At 41.0% G+C, this 22,282-nt stretch overlaps 1 protein-coding gene across 1 annotated transcript; it reads left to right on the forward strand.

Annotated features, from left to right (window-relative positions):
* The first annotated feature begins 20,140 nt into the window (after positions 1–20,140).
* LOC138877836 (uncharacterized) lies at positions 20,141–20,719 on the forward strand. Its single transcript, XM_070157479.1, has one exon. It carries the CDS (start codon positions 20,141–20,143, stop codon positions 20,717–20,719), a length of 579 nt encoding a protein of 192 aa, XP_070013580.1.
* Positions 20,720–22,282: the final 1,563 nt, after the last annotated feature.

The following is a 22,282-nucleotide window of genomic DNA, read 5'->3' on the forward strand; positions in this document are numbered from 1 at the left end:
GGCAAACACAATTTCAAAAAGTCATTAATGAGGGAAAAATAAAGCTTATTATAGGTTGTACCGACCCAATGCGTAAGAGCCACTACCACCAGCCCATATAAAAGGTCGTACTGACCTAATGCATAAGAGCCACTGCCACCAGCCCATACGAGAGGTCATACCGACCTAACGTGTAAGAGCCTAAGGGCCAGCTTTAAATTCAAAAACTTAAGGGTCAATGAGCTCGAGTCGAAACCCGACTCAGAGACTGAGCCCGAAATAGTTAACTGAATATGCCTATGAGAAAAAGCATAAGAGCTTAAACGCCGGCTTATACTAAAATGTCGTACCGACCAAACGCGTAAGAGCCTACAGGCCATCCCAACGAGCCCTAGGGCCGTACTATAAACCTAAGGGTTCTTTTAACTCGAAGACTAGTTCATTTGGCTAATGACTGACAAACATTGAAGCAAAGGGAAGTGCATGAAAAATGAAACCTCAAAGCTTCCTTCTATACGTATATGTGAAAAAATACAAAGCTCCATTTACAATATTCTTTGAAAGCACTATACACAAAATCATAAAATAAAGGCCTGATCTACATCCCCCTCGGGGATTATGGACCATCGGCCTCTTTCTCGCTATCTTCGGCATCGGACAGAAGGAACTTAACATTATATTCATCCACTCTTGCCTACTTTATCTCTTCCGAGAGATCGAAGCCCCTGGCGTGGATCTCCTCGAGAGTTTTCCTCTGTGATTTACACCTAATATACTCTTTTCTCCTGCTCTCCCGGTCGAGATCCCCTCTCAACTCAGCTTGAGCATCGACAACATTTTGAAAATAGGCGGCCATTTTCTTATCAGCCTTGGTTCAGATCTATTCAGCTTCAGCCCGAGCATCTACAACCTCGGCCTTCATCTTTAGAAGTGCCTACTCGAGCCTCGCAATCATTCTTGTTCAGACCGAGCTACTTGCACGAGCATTTCGGAGTTGCACTTCGAGGGCAGAAGCCTTGGACAAAGTATCCCTCTTAGCCGCAACTTGGGCATCTGTCTGAGCCTTTAGCTCTTTACACTCATACTTAACCCGGCCAACTTCGCGCCAAAGGTATTCCAGGTCCTTCATTTTACTATGCAACTGAAATATCGGAATATTAATCTCCAAAAGCAGAAGGAGGAGCATGCATCGACTCAAAATAAAGGTTACCTGTCTTACGATATAGCTTTCGTAGTTCCGACTTCGTCCTCCTCGTACCGCAAGCAGTTCAACTCTTCTCCCCTCTTCTTACAAAGAAGCCTGAGGGATTTCTCCCCATCCAAAGCTTTCTGCAACCTTGCTTCATGACAAAGAAACTCGAACTTGAGCTTGTCAAAGGCCTGCGAAAAGGGAGCTCAATAAGAAAGGGAAGGCACAAAACTAAAAAAGCATGTACTGACTACCAAAACTCACCATGGAATTGAGCCGCTGAGATTCGTCAAAAGTAGAGCACACATTTACTGGCTTGGCCTCATCAGCCCCAGTAAACTTCTCCCAATGGGAGCACGATCGCCCGATGTTCCACTCAAATCACTCGGCCCCTGGCCTCGAATTTCCCTCGAAGTACCTTCGGTAGGGCAAGAGGAAGGCGGCAAGGAAACCCTTGTCCCTCGAAGTACCTTCGATAGGAATGGGAGACAGCGACAAGAAAGGAGTCGTTTCTCCAAAAATAGAGGATTCAGAGGCTACAGGTTCGACCGACATGTCTCTTTTAAACCTCCGAGTAGGGCTCGCCCCACTGCGAGCATCCTCGCCCTTCGAAGACTCCTTCATTTTGTTATCAATCCTCAGCCCTCAGGTTGGTGATCTTTTCTCATCCCCGAGGGGACACGGCCTCGTCTCGGAATATTCTCCAACATCTAGTGGCAGAGTTATTGCGCTAAAAAAAGTCCCTTTCTGAGAAACCAAGCCACTAAGCACCTACCGTGGTGTTTTGCCTCCCATATACCCTTAGACAAGTCTCTCCACTTACGTTCATCATAAGTCGAAGGGGTCGCCAACTTCCAAGCCCAATCCGTCAGGTCGGGGACCTCGTATGGAATCCATGGAATTGCTGCAGAAAAAGAAAGAAAGGCTATTTACGGAGCCCGCCTCCACCATAAGCAAAACAACGAAGGCACAAGTGTACCACTTACGTGTAAAACTCTATTCCTCGGGAAATGACAGAAACTCCACGGGGATAATGTCAACAGTACGAACTCGAACGAAATGGCTCACCCATACCTAATCCCCATCTTCTTCATCATTGACAACGAAGGGCCTGGTGGATTGGCATCATAGGGTTAGAAGGCCTCGGTGGTGAAAAGGCCGGTACAACCTGATGAGGTGACTAAGGGTGAACTCAAGACCTGCTTCCTCCGCAAAGAATCTCATCATCAATACTATCCTCCAAAATGATGGATGAACCTACGCCAAGGTAGCCCAATACATTCGATAGAAGTCGAGCACAAACCTATTAACGGGACCCAGCGTAAAGGGGTATGTGTATACGTTCAAAAATACCTCGACATGATCCATGATTCTCTCTTCCGGGGAAGGTACCTGTAGTACTACTTTTTCCCCCGTCCACAATCTTTCCTCGCTGACTCAAGGTGCCCCTCTCCTATCAAAGAAATAAACTTTGAGATATACACCTAATGACCCTGAACATAGGGAGGTTTTTCTGACGAAAAGTCCCCCTGGAAACAAAATGTCCCGAGGTTGGCTCGCCTGACACAAGCGGCGCACCACCAACTAGGCATGAACTAGAGGCGGAACTTCCTTCTCCTTGCTGAACGGATCCTGGCGTACCAGCCATAACTGTGGTAAAATTAGAAAATTGGAGGGGGAATTTGAGTGAGGGCTTCAAAGTTAAAATGGTGAAGGACATAACGTAGGAAATAAGAACTCTATGAAGGAGGATAGCTATTCAAAATAGCGAAATCCTCAAAGGAAGGTAGACAAGCCTATATATAGAGCAAGCGGTAACTGTCCGCCTACCCTGCAAGGCCAATTAATTCCAACTCGGCCATTATCACTTTCGGGGAGATATACCGACAGGATCACCCCAATCATTTCATACGATGAGCATTTACGAACAGCGTTCGAGGGATCAAAAAACCCCATATCTACCAAGCCTCGAGATGGTGCCCGATCTCGATGATCTTTATCAAAACAAAAGTAGGCTCTAAGGAGCCATCAAAATCATTCTAAGCCTCGAGATGGTGCCCGATCTCTAGGATCTCTGTCAAAACATAAGTAGGCTCTAAGGAGCCGTCAAAATCATTCTAAACCTAGAGATGGTGCCCGACCTCTAGGATCTATGTCAAACAAAAGTAGGCTCTAAGGATCCATCAAAATCATCCTAAGCCTCAAGATGGTGCCCGATCTCGAGGATCCCTGTCAAAACAAAAAACAAGCTCTAAGGAGCTATCCATATAAAGTTTAACCCCAAGGTGGTACCCCATCTCGGGAGCCTCTGCTATTATGATCGCGAATCGTTCATCCGATTCTTTGGCCCTTGGGCTACATGAGCCCGAGCCAGTCCTCACTCGAGAATTGCTAATAAAGCCGTAGATCTGATTTCACCTTCAGATCAAGCTAAACGCCCTCTCGGTTATTTTAATCTAGGGGCTATCCAAGTCTAGGCATATCCTCGTCTAAGGTCTATCAACAACGCCTTGACACTTTCTTCACTCCAAGTTCAAATCAAGTTTTTTAGGCTGCCCGAGATCGAGCTAACTCTCACTCGGGGACTGTCTATGAAAGTATTAGTGCTATCTTTATTCTTAGGAATTTGAGCAAATTCCCCCTCAAGGACTATCATCAAGACCTAAAAGGCTAAGTTTCGTTCTAAATTTCGAAGCTCTATTCTCGCTCAATCTGAATTCGGGGGTCCCGGCGGCTTAAGTTTGCATCGATTCAATCCGGGCTCATTCCGAGGAATGACAAAGGGTTTCAGGGAATATCATAATAATCAATAAGGAACTGAGAGAATACCTACTCCCGAGCCCAGTATTCGGACCAATCGGTGGAGTCATGTGCTCAGATTCTTCACAAACATAAATAAAAGGAAATTTAGCATAAACCAGAGACAATTTGAAGAAGCATTTTGTATTAATAGAGGATGATTACAAAATCCCACGGAGGGTCCTTACACAAAAAAAGAAGCATATATATATATATATAACAACCAAAAGTCTAATCTGCTCTCGGGGGTACACCCCTGGGGCAGTATATTCGAGAACCACTTCGTCGGGGGCCTCATCTTGGTCTTTCAAACGGCATCCTTAAGAATGAAGAAGAAGCAGAAAACGATGAAGAAGAAACAGAAAATGATGAAGAAGAATCAGAAAAAGATGAAAAGATGAAGAAGTGGCTGGGTGAAGAATTTGGCAAGTATGCGTCTCGCCAGCACTACTATTGGGGAGCCACTTCTTGAGAGATTTCACTGGTGTGCGATGCAACAGTTAGTAGATGGCACCACCGCACTCCATGGAAAGCAAAAGGAGTGAAGCGCCACTCCAGGTGGAAGTTAAGAGAGATGAGTAGTAGTTTACGATCCGCATATCCTCTGATACGAAGATAATTTGAGATTCTTCTCTCATTATTTCGGCCAACAACAACAAAAAACCAGTGTGATCCCACTTAGCAGGGGGAAAGCTCTGATGAGGAGCCATAACATAACTAGCGAAGGTATTGCGTGTGACCTTTTGGTCACGAGCTTTAATCATGGGAAATAGAGTCGGATAAGGATGAAGAAAAGAAAGGAGTTGAAAGCTATTGAAGAATGATCGAATGAAGTTTGATTCAAGAAAGCTTCCATTTATTAGAAGGTGGCAACGTGACCGAAGGTATAATCAATGCCTTTGGGAAACGTATCGGCAATCACCATAAATGCTTTTTTGGGAAAATATTATCGCTTTGAGAGAATAAACCGGCGCTACATTGAATGCTTCTAGAAAGATGTACCGATGGGACGTTTCAGTTATCACAAAAGCTTATGCCATAAGTATGATGTCATCACAAAAGGCCCGAGAAGATTAGCGTCAAAACCATTTCCTATAATTTTATTCTAGGAAACGCGAGGACTATCTATATATGGTAAAAATCAGTGGTCCGATTTTATGATCATTAAGGCTCCTCGTAAAGACCGTCCCCAAAAGGCTCGAAGCTCAGCTCAGGGTTTCAACCACGAGGATTCTCTATGGTCGACCTCGGGGCAGTCCAAACTAGTTGCTACGGTGGATCGATGTGAAGTTCCCAAGGCTCCAGAGTTGACAAAGTCTATTAGGCTAGTTCAAACCCGTATCATGGCATTAAATGGCTGTACCCACCCCATATCTTTGTAATAAATACATTTCTATGTTGGGATTCCCCCTCATATATAAAGGGGATCCTTGTCATTTTGTAAGACACAATACACAATAGACAACATACTACTCACAACATTCAATACAAGAACATTCTCTCTGCTTTCTAACTTAAACTTACTATCTTGATTCTAACACTTACATTTATTGCTTATATTCATCGTGTTGTATTTATTGTTCTTCATTTATTGCTCATTATTGGTCATAAAGAGCCGCCATCAAATTTATCATAACTGCTAATCCTCCATCGATTGCCCTTAGTCGGGCGTATACACCAGCTCGGGGCCCTGATTTCTAGCCATCCAGTTTGATCACTACACTATCTACAAGCTCTTTTCTTGTCTTGTAATCTTTCACCTAGCCTCTATTGCCTAACAACTAGCATAAAAATAGATCACATATTTTTAGAACCACGAAATCAAATCTAATTGTTATTACCATTTTCAAGGTAAACAAAGGCATAATGGGGTAAAAACAAATAGAGATATCGCAAAGAAAATATAATGGAAGAATTAAGGGTGGATTGAATGCCATTTCGAAAACCTGACATTGGACGCTGACGACAAAGATAAGTCATGAGTGAAGGAGTAGTAGAAGGTTGAACTGGACCGATATATGATGGAAATAGAGCTATAGGTAAGGGTACTGGAGCTGTAGATGGTGGAGATGGAGCTGTGGGTGATGGAACAGGAGCTATAGATGGTGATATGGAACTGTGGAGGAAGATAAAGGGGAGTTAGTATTGAATATTTTAAAAGATAGAACTAGCAACACCTAAAAATGTATAAGTGATCACCTAGACATGTGAAGTATGATTGTATTTCAAAGATGGTAACATCAGCAGATATAAGACATGCAGGAGGTCAGATGAATAACATCGATATTTCTTTTTGCATCCTTGAGTAACCTAGAAATATGCATTTAAGAGCACGTGGAGCTAATTTTGGTGTAAGGTTATAAGCAAAACACATGCTCCCAAAAGATACGAGGTAGTAAAGAAAACAAAAGTAAGTGGGGAAATAAGAAATGTATTGAACTTAATTCTGAATAGCTAAGTATGGCATATAATTAATAAGATAACATGATGTAAGAACTGCATCCCCCAAAACATACAAATGAGACATAAGTAAAAGTAGGGTATGAGCAGTCTCAGCAAGATGCCTATTCTTTCTCTTAACTACCCCAGTTTGTTAACCAAGTTTGTACCCAATAACCTAGCCTCACCCGACTCGAACCAACCCACCGGAGACCGACACCACCTTCATACAAGGCCTCATATGGATCCATCTGAATGCTCGACTAGTAGCTGTTGTTGTACGCAAACTCCGTAAGCAACAAGAATTGATCCCAAGAAGCTCCAAACTCCATCACACATGTACGAAGCATATCCTCCAATATCTGAATATTGTGCTCAGACTGTCCGTCCGTCTGAGGGTGGAATACTGTACTCAACTCAACCCATGTGCCCAACTCTCGCTGTACGGCTTTCAAGAATCGTGATGTAAATTGTGTATCCTGGTTAGAGATTATGGATACCTACATGCCATGAAGTTTGACAATATCGCGAATATAAACCTGAACCAGCCGCTTTGAATAATACGTAGTCACCACTAGAATGAAATGATCCGACTTGGTCAAGCTATCCACAATTACCCATACAACATCGAACTTCCTTTGAGTTTGTGGGAGCCCAACAACAAAATCCATAGTAACCTGCTCCCATCTCCACTCAGGAATCTCTAGCCTCTGAAGCAATCTACCTAGTCGTTGATGCTCACACTTCACCAGCTATAAATTTAGGCATCGAGCTACATACTCCACTCTGTCCTTCTTCATCCTCCTCCACCAATAGTGTCGCCTCAATTCCTGATACATCTTAGACTCACCCGGATGAATGGAGTACGGCGAGCTGTGGGCTTCCTGATGAATCAACTCACGCAAACCATCTACATTGGGTACACATAGCCTGCCATGCATCTGTAACACATTGTCATCCCCGATAGTGACCTCTTTGGCATCGCCATGCTGAACCGTGTCATTGAGGACAAGCAAATGGGGGTCGTCATACTTGTGAGCATGTGATTTTTGACCTATTCAAAATACTCCTATAAAATCAAAGAAATAGATTTTTTCTTAATTATTTGCCATTTAAAAGGATTTTTGTAGGATTTTATTAATTGTTTGCATTTTTGTGCACGTTTAATTTTTATAAAAATTATGAAAATGCCCCAAAAATGTCAAAAAAACCATGCATTGAATTTAGATTTTGTTTTCATATTTGTAGGATTAATTAGTTAATTAACTACTTTATTAAAATGAAAATAAAAAAATAATATCATCCATTTACATTTTTAGCCTTTAATGCTAAATTAGTAATTTTCTCTTCTTTAATTTAGGATCAACTAATTTTTGTAAATATTATAATAGATAATTAGTTTAATTTAACAAGTTATATTAATTTAGGAATTTTATTTTGGATTTTAGTTAAAGAATAAATAAATAAAAACAAAGAAAAAAGGAAATAAGAAAATAAATTGAAGAAAAAAGGATTTAATTTGAAATTGGGCCAATTTTAATACAAAATCTGTCCAAAGCCCAGCCCAATACCCAAATATACCCGGTCCAATCCCCTTAGTCACAAAATGACACCGTTTTCTTAATTTTAATCCCAACCGTTTATCTCCCATGATCTAACGGCTGAGAACTGATTGTCCCTTTTGTATAATACTGTCCGAACAGCCTTCCCCCCTAAACCAAAAAACCCATCTCAGTCTCTCATCTCTCTCGAAGAGACTAAACCCTAGCTACATCTATATCCTCCGCTAGCTCCGCCTTGCTCCGCCTCCTGAAAATCGCCTTGCGGCGGCGGAACTTCTCCAAACTACACCAAATTAAGACCATGTAATCGCCTCTCCCACCGCTTTCTAAATCCATAAACCATTTCCCTCAAATCCTTTCCAAACTATTCGAATCTTAGATCTGGAACCCACGCCCAAACCCTAAATTGACCAAATCACCCCAAAATCACACCCCACACTCCTCACACCCCTATGAACCCTAAACTACTGTCGATTTCCCAAAAATTCCCCCCCCCCCCCCCAATTTCTTCAAATCTTAAATCTAAGATCCCCTGAACCCTAACTTTTTCCCCTCTTCTGATTTTCGGTCAATGATCGGTTGTTTGAACCCCCAAACTTTCATTAATCGACTGTTCTTGTTGAGAACAGTCGATTAATGTTAGTTCAAGTTCATGTTACCCTATGAAAGCTTGGTCAAAATTCGTAGTTGGTCCGATCTTTTAAAATGAATTTAGGTAATTCTTTTCACTCTCCTGCTTGTTTTTGTTTTTGTTTCTTTTTCCTTTTGCATGTTCAGTTTCTTATCTAGCCGCATGATTTAGGTATTCTCTTTTTCTTTGGCTGTTAGTCGATTACTGGCATCTGTTTTATTAGAATAACTTAAACTTGTTATTAAAATTTCATCATTGGAAATTTGATTTGCTTAGGTTCAGGTTTAATTAGGTTTAATGTTATAGGTTTTGATAATTTGTTTGTTTTGTTTTTTCTTTTGTGTTTGTTTCTCTCTTATTTTTGTTTCAATGTTTAATTAAGTTGATATATATATACTGAATAAGTTTCATGTGATAGTTGATTAATCTGTTATAGATGTAGTAGATCTTACTGTTTGAGCTTGAAATAAGGAAATGAACTAGCATGACCCCTTTTCTTTTTGGTTTACTAATGTTTGTAACTCCTTTTTTGAAAGATCTTTAAGTTTGAAGATTCTTTTTTTTACCTTTTACTGAATTTAAACTTTGATTGCCAAAATGATCTTTCTTCTTTCTTTCTGCCTGCTTTACTATTTAGTTAGCAATGCACTAGTAAATAGATTCCCACAAGTACTGAAACCTGTATTTTGTTTTCTGTTGTTTTGTATGTGAGTGGCAGTAAGGCAAAGAAACCTCTAGACCGGAATTGAATGCTGGCTTGTAAGAAACAGCTCTATGGCTGAGTTCTTGCAAGTTGAAGCTGGTTTGAATGATTTTTTAACAACTGGAAGGTTCAGAATTAGGAAGAAATGCCGTTTTTTTATCTTATCTTAAAATTGTTCTTTCTTAAGACACATCATTGTATTTTGAAGCATATTGTAAATTTGTGAACTGTTAGTAGTAAATGGACTGTTGGAACATTTTAATTTTTGATTATGTTTGATTATTAGTTTAGGTTCATAACAATATGATTTCTTAGTAATAAGTACAACCCATTATCGCAGAATTGTTCGAATGTAACACAAGTTGGGCCAGACTTGCAACAAGGCCCAATCTGGAAATCACCTTAGCAAGTCTGGGCCCAGGAGTATGGGCCTGGGCATTAAACCCAATACTCAATTATAAGCTTTCCCTTGTGAACTCTAACGTAAATGCATTTCCGTTAGGGCTTGCAAATCATGTAGTGTAATTTCCAAACTTGAATTGTATTGCTGATTCTGATTTTCTTACATAAAAATGAATTTGTCTACAATTTTTGACAAACATGTATGTTATGTAAGTTTGTCTTAAATGCAAAGGTAGATAGGCCCAGCCAATAAATGTTTGCAACTAGGCCCACCTAATGCAAGACAATGTGGGCCGGACTTGGTTAAAATTAGATTTGGCAAGAGCCCTTGAATTTCTTTATTTCTAGGCCAATTTCTGAGCCCAATACAGATTCGATGCAGATTTGCCCCTGACCAAATACCCAATGGGCCACTGCTAGCCCAATTCCCTTATCTAAATTCAAGTTCCAACACATATATCCCCAAACATGTATATAATTAATAGATTTATATTGAATTCAAGATAGTTTTAAATATGAACATCCTTAGTTTACTTTAATTAAATACAAATCTTTTTTTCTTAAAATAATCGAGGCGTGCCATTCACAAATGAATCCCCTAATCTATGGCTCTCACATTAATATCATAACTAGTATAAAAATATTTTGAACATTCGTAGTTTTCATTAGGCGTGTTTATAATAAAATCATCGTAGCTTCGGGTACGGTTCCTGTGACATAGTTGTGATACCTAATTTCCAAATCCGGGGGTACATTTATGTGACCCGGCCACAACTTCTAATAACTTTAATAAATTAAACATGTTGTATATCGTGGATATAGTTTCCGTGACATGATTCGCAATGTGTATCAAACAAACAAGTGTACGACAATCGTAACTTGTTCCAAAATAATTCCATAAATAGTCAAAAGAGATTATAAAGTTAAAATGCACAATAGGTTTAAAACATGTAGTAAATCACATAATTAGGCAAATTTTAATAGTCTAAGAGACTGTGCTCGAACTGCAGAACCCGGAAATGCGTAACACCTTCTCCCGGGTTAACAGAATTCCTTATCTAGAATTTTTGGTTTCGCAGACTTTTAAATAAAGTCAAAATTCTCCTCGATTTGGGATTTAAAATAAACCGGTGACTTGGGACATCAAATAAACTATCCCAAGTGGCGATTCTGAAAAATAAATAAATTAATCCCATTTCGATTTATGTCACTTTAATTGGAAAAACTCCCTTATATACCCCCTCGGGTGGTAAAAAGGAGGTGTGATAGCTCTGGCGATTCTGCTGGGGACCAAAACCCAGACCTTCCGGTTCAGGGTTCAAGAATTGGATCTTAGAATAACTGTTATACTTGGCTTTATTTATTATCTGATTTTTACATATTTAGGCTTAATGTGCTAAATGCCATTTTTACCGCTTTGATATTATGTGAACTATACATATATTGCTGCGAAACCCTTCTCTTCTCATCTTCGGGGAAGTGCACGGTGGCGTAACTTTTTTTTTCTATTAGTGTCATACCCTAATTTAGAATGAGGTTCGGACAAGTTACAAAGCCAGATGACGTTTTGGTTCCCAGTACGTAGCCCCCCTCCCCCAGGATCGAGTTGTTCGCTCGGGTAAACTAGGTCTAGAACAATACACCCAGGTTTTAAACATAGAATAACTCAACCTCATACCGGATCCCTAGTAGGAATGCTTGTTTGCATCATGTGCATTTGACTTTGGGGACTCAATACAGGGGTTGGTCCATATAGGACAGGTATACCCAAAAATCAAAAGACCATCCTGATGCATTTTTATGTGCTACTTGTACAATTATTTGCTTCGGTTTGCATGTTTACCGGTTTCTATAATAGGGAGAAAAATTGGAAAAATCTAATTGAGGTATGAGAGAGATAATTACCCGCCTTTGAAAATCTGGTGTCTAAAATATACCGAAACTCTGCCGAAATTTTTTTTTAAAAAAAAAGAGAAGAAAAAGAAAGAGAAAAAAGGGAAAATTATTTCAAATTACTTCATGTTTTCTGTTGCATCGAACTGGCTGAACTACACGGGTTTGATTCTCACCGGATGTGGAATACGTAGGCAACCCTCATCGGGTGCAGCCCCTCTTTTGCAAAAATAACCCAAAAATTTGAAAATATCGTCATTTGTTGTCATAAATAAAGTGGGTGATGTCGTTTTTGTCTAAATAAGCTGAACATCCTGACGGGGTGTCGGAAGGCCGTTTTTGCAAGAATAGCCACCGACAGTTTCTTTGCTAATTTTTGACCACCTAACAAACACTGCCCTTAAATCTTCCTTTTGTAGTGCTGAAGGGCCGTATTTGCAAAAGTAGTCGTGTTTATTTAAATTTTGCAAAATGACCTCTTTTTATCAGCTTTAATAAAATCCACTTTATTTTAAACAAATCAACTAAATCTAAATGTGTAGAATGAGCATGAGTCAAAACTTACCAATGATGGTTATGACCAAGATCCAAGTGGAACTACACATGTGGTGGGAAGATTTGAGTAAGCCAGGTTGAGACATGGTCAACCATTACTTGGGGACTCTCACCGGATTGTTAAAGATCATGCCTGGGGTGAGGACATAATAAAAACACTGGTAAAATTTTTGGACACGGCTCATAACGTTCTGCATATCTCGGACATCGAACACACACCTACTTTGGAAGAGATAGTAGGTTATGCTTGGAGTACCGAGGGTCTAAGACATAAATACCTGGTCGCTCCAAGGGCCGTCACCCCTCACAAGTTTCTGGATTTGCTGAAAATAAGCAGGCAGGTCCAGTATGTAGATTTGGCAATTGGGTTTCCCTTGCTACACTTCATATACCAGCGGTACAGACATATAGGGGGATTTGAAAACCCGGAAAGCAGAATCTGTAGTAAAGGGAATCGTCCAAAGTGGGAAGAGCATAGATGTTTCGCTTTCATGGTGGCATTCTTAAGTCTTCTAGTGTTCCCCAGGAACGATAAGAATATTAATTTACGGGTAGCCGGAGTCGTAAATACTTTATTACCAATGCCGAGAGCACCCTCGCACTTATGATAGTATCAGAAATATTCCGAGCTCTCACAGCTTGCAGACCCGGGGTAGATTTTTTCGAAGGATGCAATTTGTTGCTACAAATGAGGATGATTGAGAATCTATGTCATCGTCCTCGGTACATGAACTATGGGTCGACAGGAAAAAGCTGCATAGAGGAGTTTGGTACAAGGGTCAATGGGTTCAAGATTCCAGAAGGGGCCGTAGATTGGATATTCTACCTCCACTCCATAACTGTAGACCAGATAGAGTGGACATTGGGTTGGCTTCCTATTAATGAGATTATATACATGCCTGCCACCGATCCTCACTTCCTCCTAATGGGTCTTAGAAGTATCCAACCTTTTGCCCCGTACTGGGTTTTGAGATAACTGGGAAGATGCCAAATAGTCAGAAAGGATGAAAACCTTAGCATTCATGCAGTTGAGATCCGCTCTGATGGCCAATTTCATAAAGTAGTGGTTCGCTAGATATGGAGTAAGTGCCAATACTTGACAGCAAACACCACGAGTACATGATTTATCCTAGGGTGAAGTCTCGTCAGGTTACCTTGCTTAGTATAAATGGAGTGTTGAGTTTGGGAGACCATCAAGAATTTGTTGAAGCATCACAAGAAAATGGGATTGGCTGACCAAAGAAAATGAATATAGAGCCACCATAAGCAAATTGCAGGGGAAAATCAGGGATCTTAAATTTGATAGTAGTGTGCAAGCCGCTGCAGATGAGGGTGAAAAGAAGAAGTTGGCCCAAGAAAATAAAGTCCTCCGAGCACAAATTCAAAGAATGAAGATAGCTACTGAAAACTCGGGAAGGAGCCAAGCTGATGAAAGACTTATAAATAGTCTTAGGAGGAACATGTGTGAATATGGGATTGATTTGGAAAAATCCAAAGGTAGTCTGGCAAGAGCCCAGGCATAGTTGGCGAAGAACATAGAAGGACATGCAGAGTTTGTTCAGCAATTAAAAGGAAAATATGATAGAGAGGTCGCAAATCTAAAGAAGAAGCTAACTGCCATCGAGAATGAAATGGCTAAATAGACAAAGAACTTCAAGGCCGAGAGAGAACATTGTTATGCATTAATGGCCCAATTGGAAGAGGACATGCAACAATTGTAGGAGCAAAAACATAATGACACCCAAATTCTGGAAGCTAGGTCTCAACAAATTGGGCGCCTGCTCCAAGAGAAAGGCATCATTAGAGAAAGGATTAGAGGAATTGTTGAGTACATCGTCATGAAATAGCATGAGTGTGAGGATATGACTAGATCCACTTTATTCGCTACAGTGATGACTTTTGTTCACTAGATAATGGATGTCCTGGATTGTCTCCAAGGAGATCTTGCATGTAGGCCCGCGGTGAGACTGACTGATGTCCCGCGAGCCCCTGGAGTGGTTTTGGAAGCACTTATGTATTCCTGATGTTTCTTTTTGAGTCTGTATTTTAGTTTCCTTTTAGAGTCTATTTTAGTTTTTTGGTTCTTAGGTATGTACGATGGAGTCATTGTAATAGAGAAAAATTAGAAGTTTTTATTTTAATGAAAATTTTAAAAACTCGAAAATTGTTTCTTTATTTTATTTTCCATCTATCCCTTGAACTACGTGATAATCTGATTCACGTGGCATCATGATACGCATGCAATCCCCATCAGATCTGGTCATGGTTTTGGATAACTCAAATAAGAAAAAAAATGACGAAAAGAGAAAACAAGAAAAATAGAGAAAACAAGAATAAGAGAGAAGACAATGCAAGAGATAGAGTGCAAAGAAAAGAGAGCAAATAATGAAAAACGCAAAAGCCGAGATGAAACACGCAACTATTGCAAAACATGTAGAAAAACATTTAACTATTTAGGTGTATTGCATTCCCCAGCGTGTGATTCCCTATGTGTTAATTGTCCCAAACTAACCAGTTTGTAGTGTATGCTTTGACACCGGGTTTTGTTACTAAAAGGATTGGTTCTGTCATAACCTAGCTTCACACCCTTACTTTACAAGATCCAAAGGAAGTGTCGAAATGTCATTAGAGAGTCATCTACCAACAATTCCCCTCTTAGAGGATAGCCCGTTGTTGGTTATCCCAACATCAAAGTCAGCAACTACTGAAGAGAACAGGGCACTGCGCCTCCGCATGTTGGAAATATGGGACGTCTGGTCTAATGGTAGAGAACCGCCTAGTGCAATACCTGGTTTACCCGAGCTGATTCCCATAACAAGTGAAACCTCCAACATCCCTATAAATATCCCGAACACCCCACTCGGATACCCCACCGTGTCAGCCCGTTTCGCCGGAATGCCTTTCGAGGTTCGCCTGCAGGCACTAATTTCGAGAGTGGCTTCTAACATATTCACCGCACCACCAACCTCATCCACGGCACAACCAACATTGCCCAGGTCAAATTTTGGGCCATCATCCTTTACTTTCCAAATACCACCATTTCCATCGGACACAGCTTATGTCACCACAAACTCCTTCCCACAACCACCACGATATCAGTTTACCACGGGACAAGATAAAATTACAAAGAATCCCGAGAAAGAAGAGATCACTCGAAAAATGAAAAGCATAGAACAAAGTCTTAAGAACATACAAGGCCTGAGTGGCTAGGAGAGTGTCTCCTATGCTGACTTGTGCATATTCCCGCATGTTCATCTGCCCATCGATTTCAAAACTCCCAAGTTTGAAAAGTATGATGGATATGGATACCCCAGAGCCCACCTGAAAAGGTATTGCAATCAGTTAAGAGGAGCGGGCGGAAAAGAAGAACTCTTGATGGCTTACTTTGGGGAGAGTTTAGTTGGAATCGCATATGAATGGTATATGGATCAAGATATCTCCCGCTAGCACATATGGGATGACTTGGCCCGAGACTTTGTCAGACAGTTCCAGTACAATGTGAGCATAGCTCCAGATCGAAACTCTTTATCCAATTTCAAAAAGAAGTCTTCAGAGAGCTTCCGAGAGTATGCTATTAAGTGGCATGAACAAGCTGTTAGGGTGAAACCCCCAATGGATGAGACCGAGATTGTCAATGTCTTCTTGCAATCCCAAGAGGCCGATTACTTTCGAAACATGATCTCCGTTATGGTTAAGTCATTTGTAGAAGCCATAAAGATTGGGAAATGGTAGAGAATGGTTTGAAAATAGGTCGCATCCTGAGCCTGTCGGCTATAAGAGCCACCTCTCAAGCAATCCAGAGCGGGTCAGGGGTTGCAACAAACCGGAAAAAGAAAGAAGAAGTGGCAATGATGGCCTCGAGTCTGAGAAACCCCGGTCAAACCCGAGGTTACTTTGGTTCCTCTTCAATCCCCCCGCAATATTATTACCCTCACCAAGATGCGGCGCATGCCATGACTCCTTAACCTTATGCAATGATGAATGCCCTGCCATACGCTCGGCCACAACAACAGTATAACCAGAACTGAGCTCCACCTCCCAGAAATAACCCTCCTCACCAAGCTCCATATAATCCCCGTCCCCAACAGAATAATTTTCCATATACTGCCCATGCCCGTGAGCCACCCAGAAAGACCAACTTCACACCCATTGGTGAATCATATTCCAGCCTCTTCCCAAAGTTGGTCTAAATGGGTTTGTTGCAGCCCGTACCTCCATACATGCAAAGTCTAGAGTCATCCTCCTACCAATTCGGTACCTAATGTGCTTATACTTCGGGGGAGAAGGGCATTACACTGAGGATTGTTGGACCCTCAAAAAAGTAGATGAAAACCTAATAGAGCAAAAACATGTAGTGCTGAGGGATAAAGAGGACCCCAATGTAACTAATAACCCATTACCAACTCACAACAATGGGCCAGTTATTGGGATGATTTGTGAGGACAAAGAGTTCGACCCAGCTTTGAAGGCGGTCATTGCTATTGCCAATGTTGAAAAGAAGCCCAAAACGGTACCAAAGCAAGCTAAGGATGAGAAGAAAAACAATTCCACTCCTCAAAGCATAGAAAAGGTTGTGGAAACCAAGACCGAGGTAGTAACTTCTAAAGATGTCGTTCTATATGTTCCCAGGGCACCCAAAAAGGAATAGTTTGTGTTGACTCCTCCCAAAAGGTTTGAGCAAAATAAGGTCACACTTACGGCACCAAAGATGTACGTACCAAAGGGGACTTATATAGCGCAGGGGCCGGTAATTTCACCCAGGCTAACTATGCATGTGGTTATCAGCCGCACCCCATAGAAGCCCATGAAGAACCCCATTGATGTCCCTTGGAACTACAACAAAGCAGTAGTGACGTACAAGGGAAAAGAAATCATGGAAGAAGTGAATGAAACAAACCCGTCTAGGAAGTACCTCAATCTGGAAGAATTGAACAAGACCAAATAGAAGCATTTTCCGCTTAAAAAGCCAGTCAGTGCTGAAGAGGCAGAGGAATTCTTTCGAAAGATGAAAACCTCGGACTACGCTATAATTGATCAACTCAGGAAGTCCCCCTCTCAAGTACCACTTTTTTCTCTACTGGTAAGCTCGAGCGAGCATCAGAAAGTGCTGATAAAAACCCTTAATGAGGCATATGTTCCTGTCGAGACCACTGTTGAGCAATTGGAAAGAATGGCAGAATGATTTTTTAAAGTCAACCGGATCTCATTCAGCCGAAATGACTTGCCTCCAGAAGGGTCTGCCCACAACAAAGCTCTTCATTTGACTGTTATGTGTGAAGGATACTATGTGAAAAGAGATATGTTGGTTGGCGGATCTGGGGTTGACATCTGCCTTCTCTCGACCTTACAAAGAATGGAAATTGGGATTGAAAGAATTAGACCCAACAATGTTTGCGTACGTGCTTTTGACGGCGTTAATAGAGATACGACCGGGGAGATTGATTTGTTCTTAACCATCGGCCCTGTGGATTTTAAAGTAACATTTCAGGTTTTGGACATGGACACCTCATATAATTTTCTCTTAGGAAGGCCTTGGATCCATGCAGCAGGGTCCATAACATCTACTCTCCACCAAATGGTTAAGTTTGAACATGAAAACCAGAAAATTGTGGTCCATAGAGAAGATGAGCAATCAATCTACAGGGACCCATCTATACCATGTTTGGAGGCTAGGGAAGGTAGTGAGCACATAGTCTACCATGCTTTTAGGATGGTGGTCGCAGACCAATTTGAGGAAGGAACCCTATGTCCTCAACCTTTCTTGTCAAACGCGTCAATCATGCTCGCCAGTGAAATGATCAAACATGGATACAAGCCCAGGAAAGCGCTCGGGGCATTTCTGCAAGGTATTACAGAGCCTATCACTTTGACTACCAGTGAGAAATTCTTTGGTGTGGGTTTTTAGGCCACAGAAACTGACGTACCATGGGCTAATGAACGTAAGAACAATGGGTGGGTCTTGCCTCAGTCGGTCCCGCATCTCTCTAAAATGTTTGTCAAACCGGGATACATAGAGGAAAAAGATGAGGCCTTCACGGCCGAAGAAATTGAGGACATCTATGGGGCAATGAGGCAAATGTTATATGAGGTTCATATGGTCCAGCCGGGTGAAGTCTCAAGCACTGGTGAGGTGCAATATATGGGGCCTGATGCCAAGCTTCAAAATTGGAAAGCTACTATGTTCCCAGTCAGGCGGGAATCCCGGTAGTTTAGTCTTGCCATCTTTTCTGCATTTCGAGTTATTTTAGGGTGTAACTCGAATGTTTTTAGTTTATTGTCTTTTAAATTCCAATGTAAACCTTTCTATCTTCAAATTCAATGAAATGAAATCAATATTACATCGTCTATGAATCTCTCTCTTTATTCTTTCTAATTTTTGTTATTTTTTCTTATCTCTCTTTTTAGTTCTAATAATGCGGACTTAAATAACATGACATGCTTGCAGACTTCATGCCCAGATCCTAACATGCTGTCTAATTGTGAAATAATGAATTAAGAACCAGAATATGATGAAGATGAGGCTTTTAGGGAAATAAACCGAGAACTGGAACAATTTGAGAATAAGCCTAAGCTAAACTTAAATGAAACTGAGTCGGTTAATTTTAGTAGTCTTGAAGAGGTCTACGAAACCATGATAAGCTTTCACGCTGATGAAAGAACTAGGGATGCATTGATCAAACTTTTGTTCGAATTCAAAGACGTGTTTGCCTGGTCCTATGATGATATGCTAGGGCTGAGTGTTTATTCTGTGGTGCACAAATTACCAACTTACCCCAGTTATCCCCCTATCAAACAAAAGTAGAGAAAGTTTAAAATGGATATCAGTGACAAGATTAAAGAAGAAGTCACCAAACAGTTGAAAGCGAGTGTAATCCGAGTGGTCCGATACACCACATGGTTGGATAATGTGGTCCTAGTGCTAAAGAAAGACGGGAAAACCTGAGTGTGTTGATTGTCGGGATCTAAACAAAGCAAGCCTCAGGGACAACTTTCCATTACCAAACATCCACATCCTTGTTGTGCCCTGAGATACAGTCTTTCGTGGATTGTTATGCTAGGTATCATCAAGTTTTGATGGATGAAGAAGATGCAAAAAAATGGCTTTCACTACACCTTGGGGTACTTAGTGTTACAGGGTCTTGCCGTTTGGTTTAAAGAATGCCGGGGCAACTTACATGAGAGCTATAACTTCCATCTTTCACGACATGATACACCAGGAAATTGACGTGTATGTGGATGATGTAATCATTAAATCAAGAACGTAGGATGACCATGTGCGACATCTGAGAAATTTCTTTGAGCATCTGCATAAGTATGATTTGAAATTAAATCCTGCTAAATGTGTGTTCGGAGTTCTATCTGGGAAACTTTTGGGGTTTGTAGTCAGTCAGAGGGGCATCGAACTAGATCTAACAAAGATAAAGTCTATTCGGCATTTGCCACCTCCGAGAACCAAGAAAGAGGTTATGAGTCTACTGGGTATGTTGAATTACATCAGCAGATTCATTACTCAGTTGACTTCCACGTGTGAGCCCATCTTTAAGTTGTTGAATAAATATGCGGTAATTAGATGGACAGATGAGTATCAGGAAGCTTTTGACAAAATCAAAGAATATATGTCGAATCCGCTAGTGTTGGTTCCACCCGAGCCGGGAAGGCCTTTGTTTTAGTACTTGACAGTATTGGAGAATTCTTTTGGATGTGTTCTTGGGCAACACGATGTGATCGGGAAGAAAGAACAAGCCATATACTATTTGAGCAAGAAGTTCACTACTTATGAAGCTAAATACACTTTGTTGGAAAGAACTTGTTGCACCCTAACTTGGGTCGCTCAGAAACTTAGGCATTACTTGTTGGCTTATACCACTTATGTCATAGCTAGATTGGATCCTTTGAAGTACATATTCCAAAAGTCGATGCCCACGGGAAGGTTAGCAAAGTGGCAAATCCTGCTCACTGAGTTTGACATAATCTATGTCACCCGCACGATGATGAAAGCTCAAGCCTTGGCGAATCACTTAGCTGAGAATCCTGTTGATGATGAATATCAACCTTTGAGTACTTACTTTCCGGACAAGGAAGTTAATTCAGTTGAGGTAATTTTAGAGGACACTAATGCTTGGAAAATGATCTTCAACGGAGCTGTAAATGTAAAAGGTGTCAGGATTGGAGCAATTTTTATTTCACCCACCGCTCAGCACTATCCGGCCACAACCCGACTTCAGTTTTTCTGCAGGAACAACACTGTCGAGTATGAAGCCTGCATTATGGGCATGAACATTGCAATCGATCAGGATGTGGATGAATTGTTAATCATGGAAGATTCTGACATGATTATCCGACAAGCTCGAGGTGAATGGCAGACTCGGGATATCAAGCTTCTTCCATACATTCAACATGTGGAAGATCTTAGAAAGAGGTTCAAATCCATTGAGTTCACGTACATTCCTCGGTTTCGCAATGAGTTAGCTGATGCACTAGCTACTTTGGCCTCGATGTTGCCGTATCTAGGCAATGTCTACATTAACCCATTGGAAATCCAAATCCGAGAAAGACATTGTTATTGAAATACAGTTGAGGTGGAACTAGATGTTCAACCATAGTATCATGATATCAAAAGATTCTTAAAAAGAAAGGAATATCCTGATCAAGCTAGTGGAGACCAAAAGAGAACCATAGAAGGCTCGCTAGTGAATTCTTCTTGAGCGGAGAAGTCTTATACAAAAGGACTCAGTATCTGAACCTTTTAAGATGTGTGGATGCCTAAGAGGATGGAAGAATAATGAATGAAGTGCACGCTAGAGTGTGAAAACCCCATATGAACGGATACGTCCTTGCAAAGAAAATCTTTCGGGCAGGTTATTATTGGATGACTATGGAAAAGGATTGTTTCAGTTTTGTCCGAAAGTGTCATCAGTGTTAGGTACACAGTGACTTGATTCATGCACTGTGGCCGTTTGTTGCTTGGGGTATGGATTTCATTGGGCCGATTTAGCCAAAAGCTTCAAACCGGCACAAATTCATCTTGGTTGCCATTGACTATTTCACAAAGTGGGTTAAAGCAGTCACTCTCAAAGTCGTCACTAAGAAAGCGGTGGTGGACTTTGTGCATTCCAACATTATTTATTGTTTTGGTATTCCTAAAACTATCATTATGGACAATGCTACAAATTTGAACAGTCACTTGATGAGGGAGGTATGCGAACAATTTAAGATCACGCAACAGAATTCTACCCCTTATCGGCCCAAAGCTAATGGCGCTGTTGAGGCAGCAAACAAAAATATCAAGAAGATCCTTAGGAAGATGATCCAAAGTTCTAGATAATGGCATGAAAAGTTGCCATTTGAATTGTTGGGATATCGCACAAATGTTCGCACATCAGTTAGGGAAACACCCTATCTACTGGTTTATGGCACTGAAGCCGTAATACCCACAAAAGTGGAAGTTTCATCCCTTCGAATCATAGTTGAAGCTGAGATTGAGGACAGTGAATGGTTCAAGACTCGTCTAGAACAGTTAATCCTGACTGATGAAAAACGGATGGCCGCAGTTTTTCACAGGAAGTTGTATCAACAAAAAATAGCCCGCGCCTACAACAAGAAAGTGCAGCCTAGGAACTTTGAAGTGGGGCAACTCCTTTTGAGACGTATTCTCCCATATCACAAGTAAGCCAAAGGAAAGTTTGCTCTAAATTGGAAGGGTCCGTACATTATAAGAAAATTGTTGCCAAAAGGGGCATTGTACTTGGGAGATATTGAAGGGAATGACCCTGAAATAGCTGTCAACGCAGACGCGGTCAAAAGGTATTACGTTTAACCCTTATGCGGTATAAATATTGTGATATTATCCGATTAGGATGACGAAGGCTTTCATTCTCGCTACAAAAACACTGTTAACCCTTTTCAAAACCTTTGAGCCAATTACCTTTCTTTGACTACCCTCTATGGAACCCGAAAATGTTTGTCAAAAAAAAGAAAAAAAAATCAAAAACAAAATTTCCTGAACTACGTTAGACTTTATTCTAAAAGGATACGTAGGCAGCCTCTCTCTTAGGTTCAGTCACACCAAAACAAAAATCCATTTTCCCAAAAGTGAAATTGGGGCAGAATTTATAATGGTTCGGCGACGG

Source organism: Nicotiana sylvestris, chromosome 9, assembly GCF_000393655.2.
Source record: "Nicotiana sylvestris chromosome 9, ASM39365v2, whole genome shotgun sequence".
In the NCBI taxonomy this organism is placed as follows: Eukaryota; Viridiplantae; Streptophyta; class Magnoliopsida; order Solanales; family Solanaceae; genus Nicotiana; species Nicotiana sylvestris.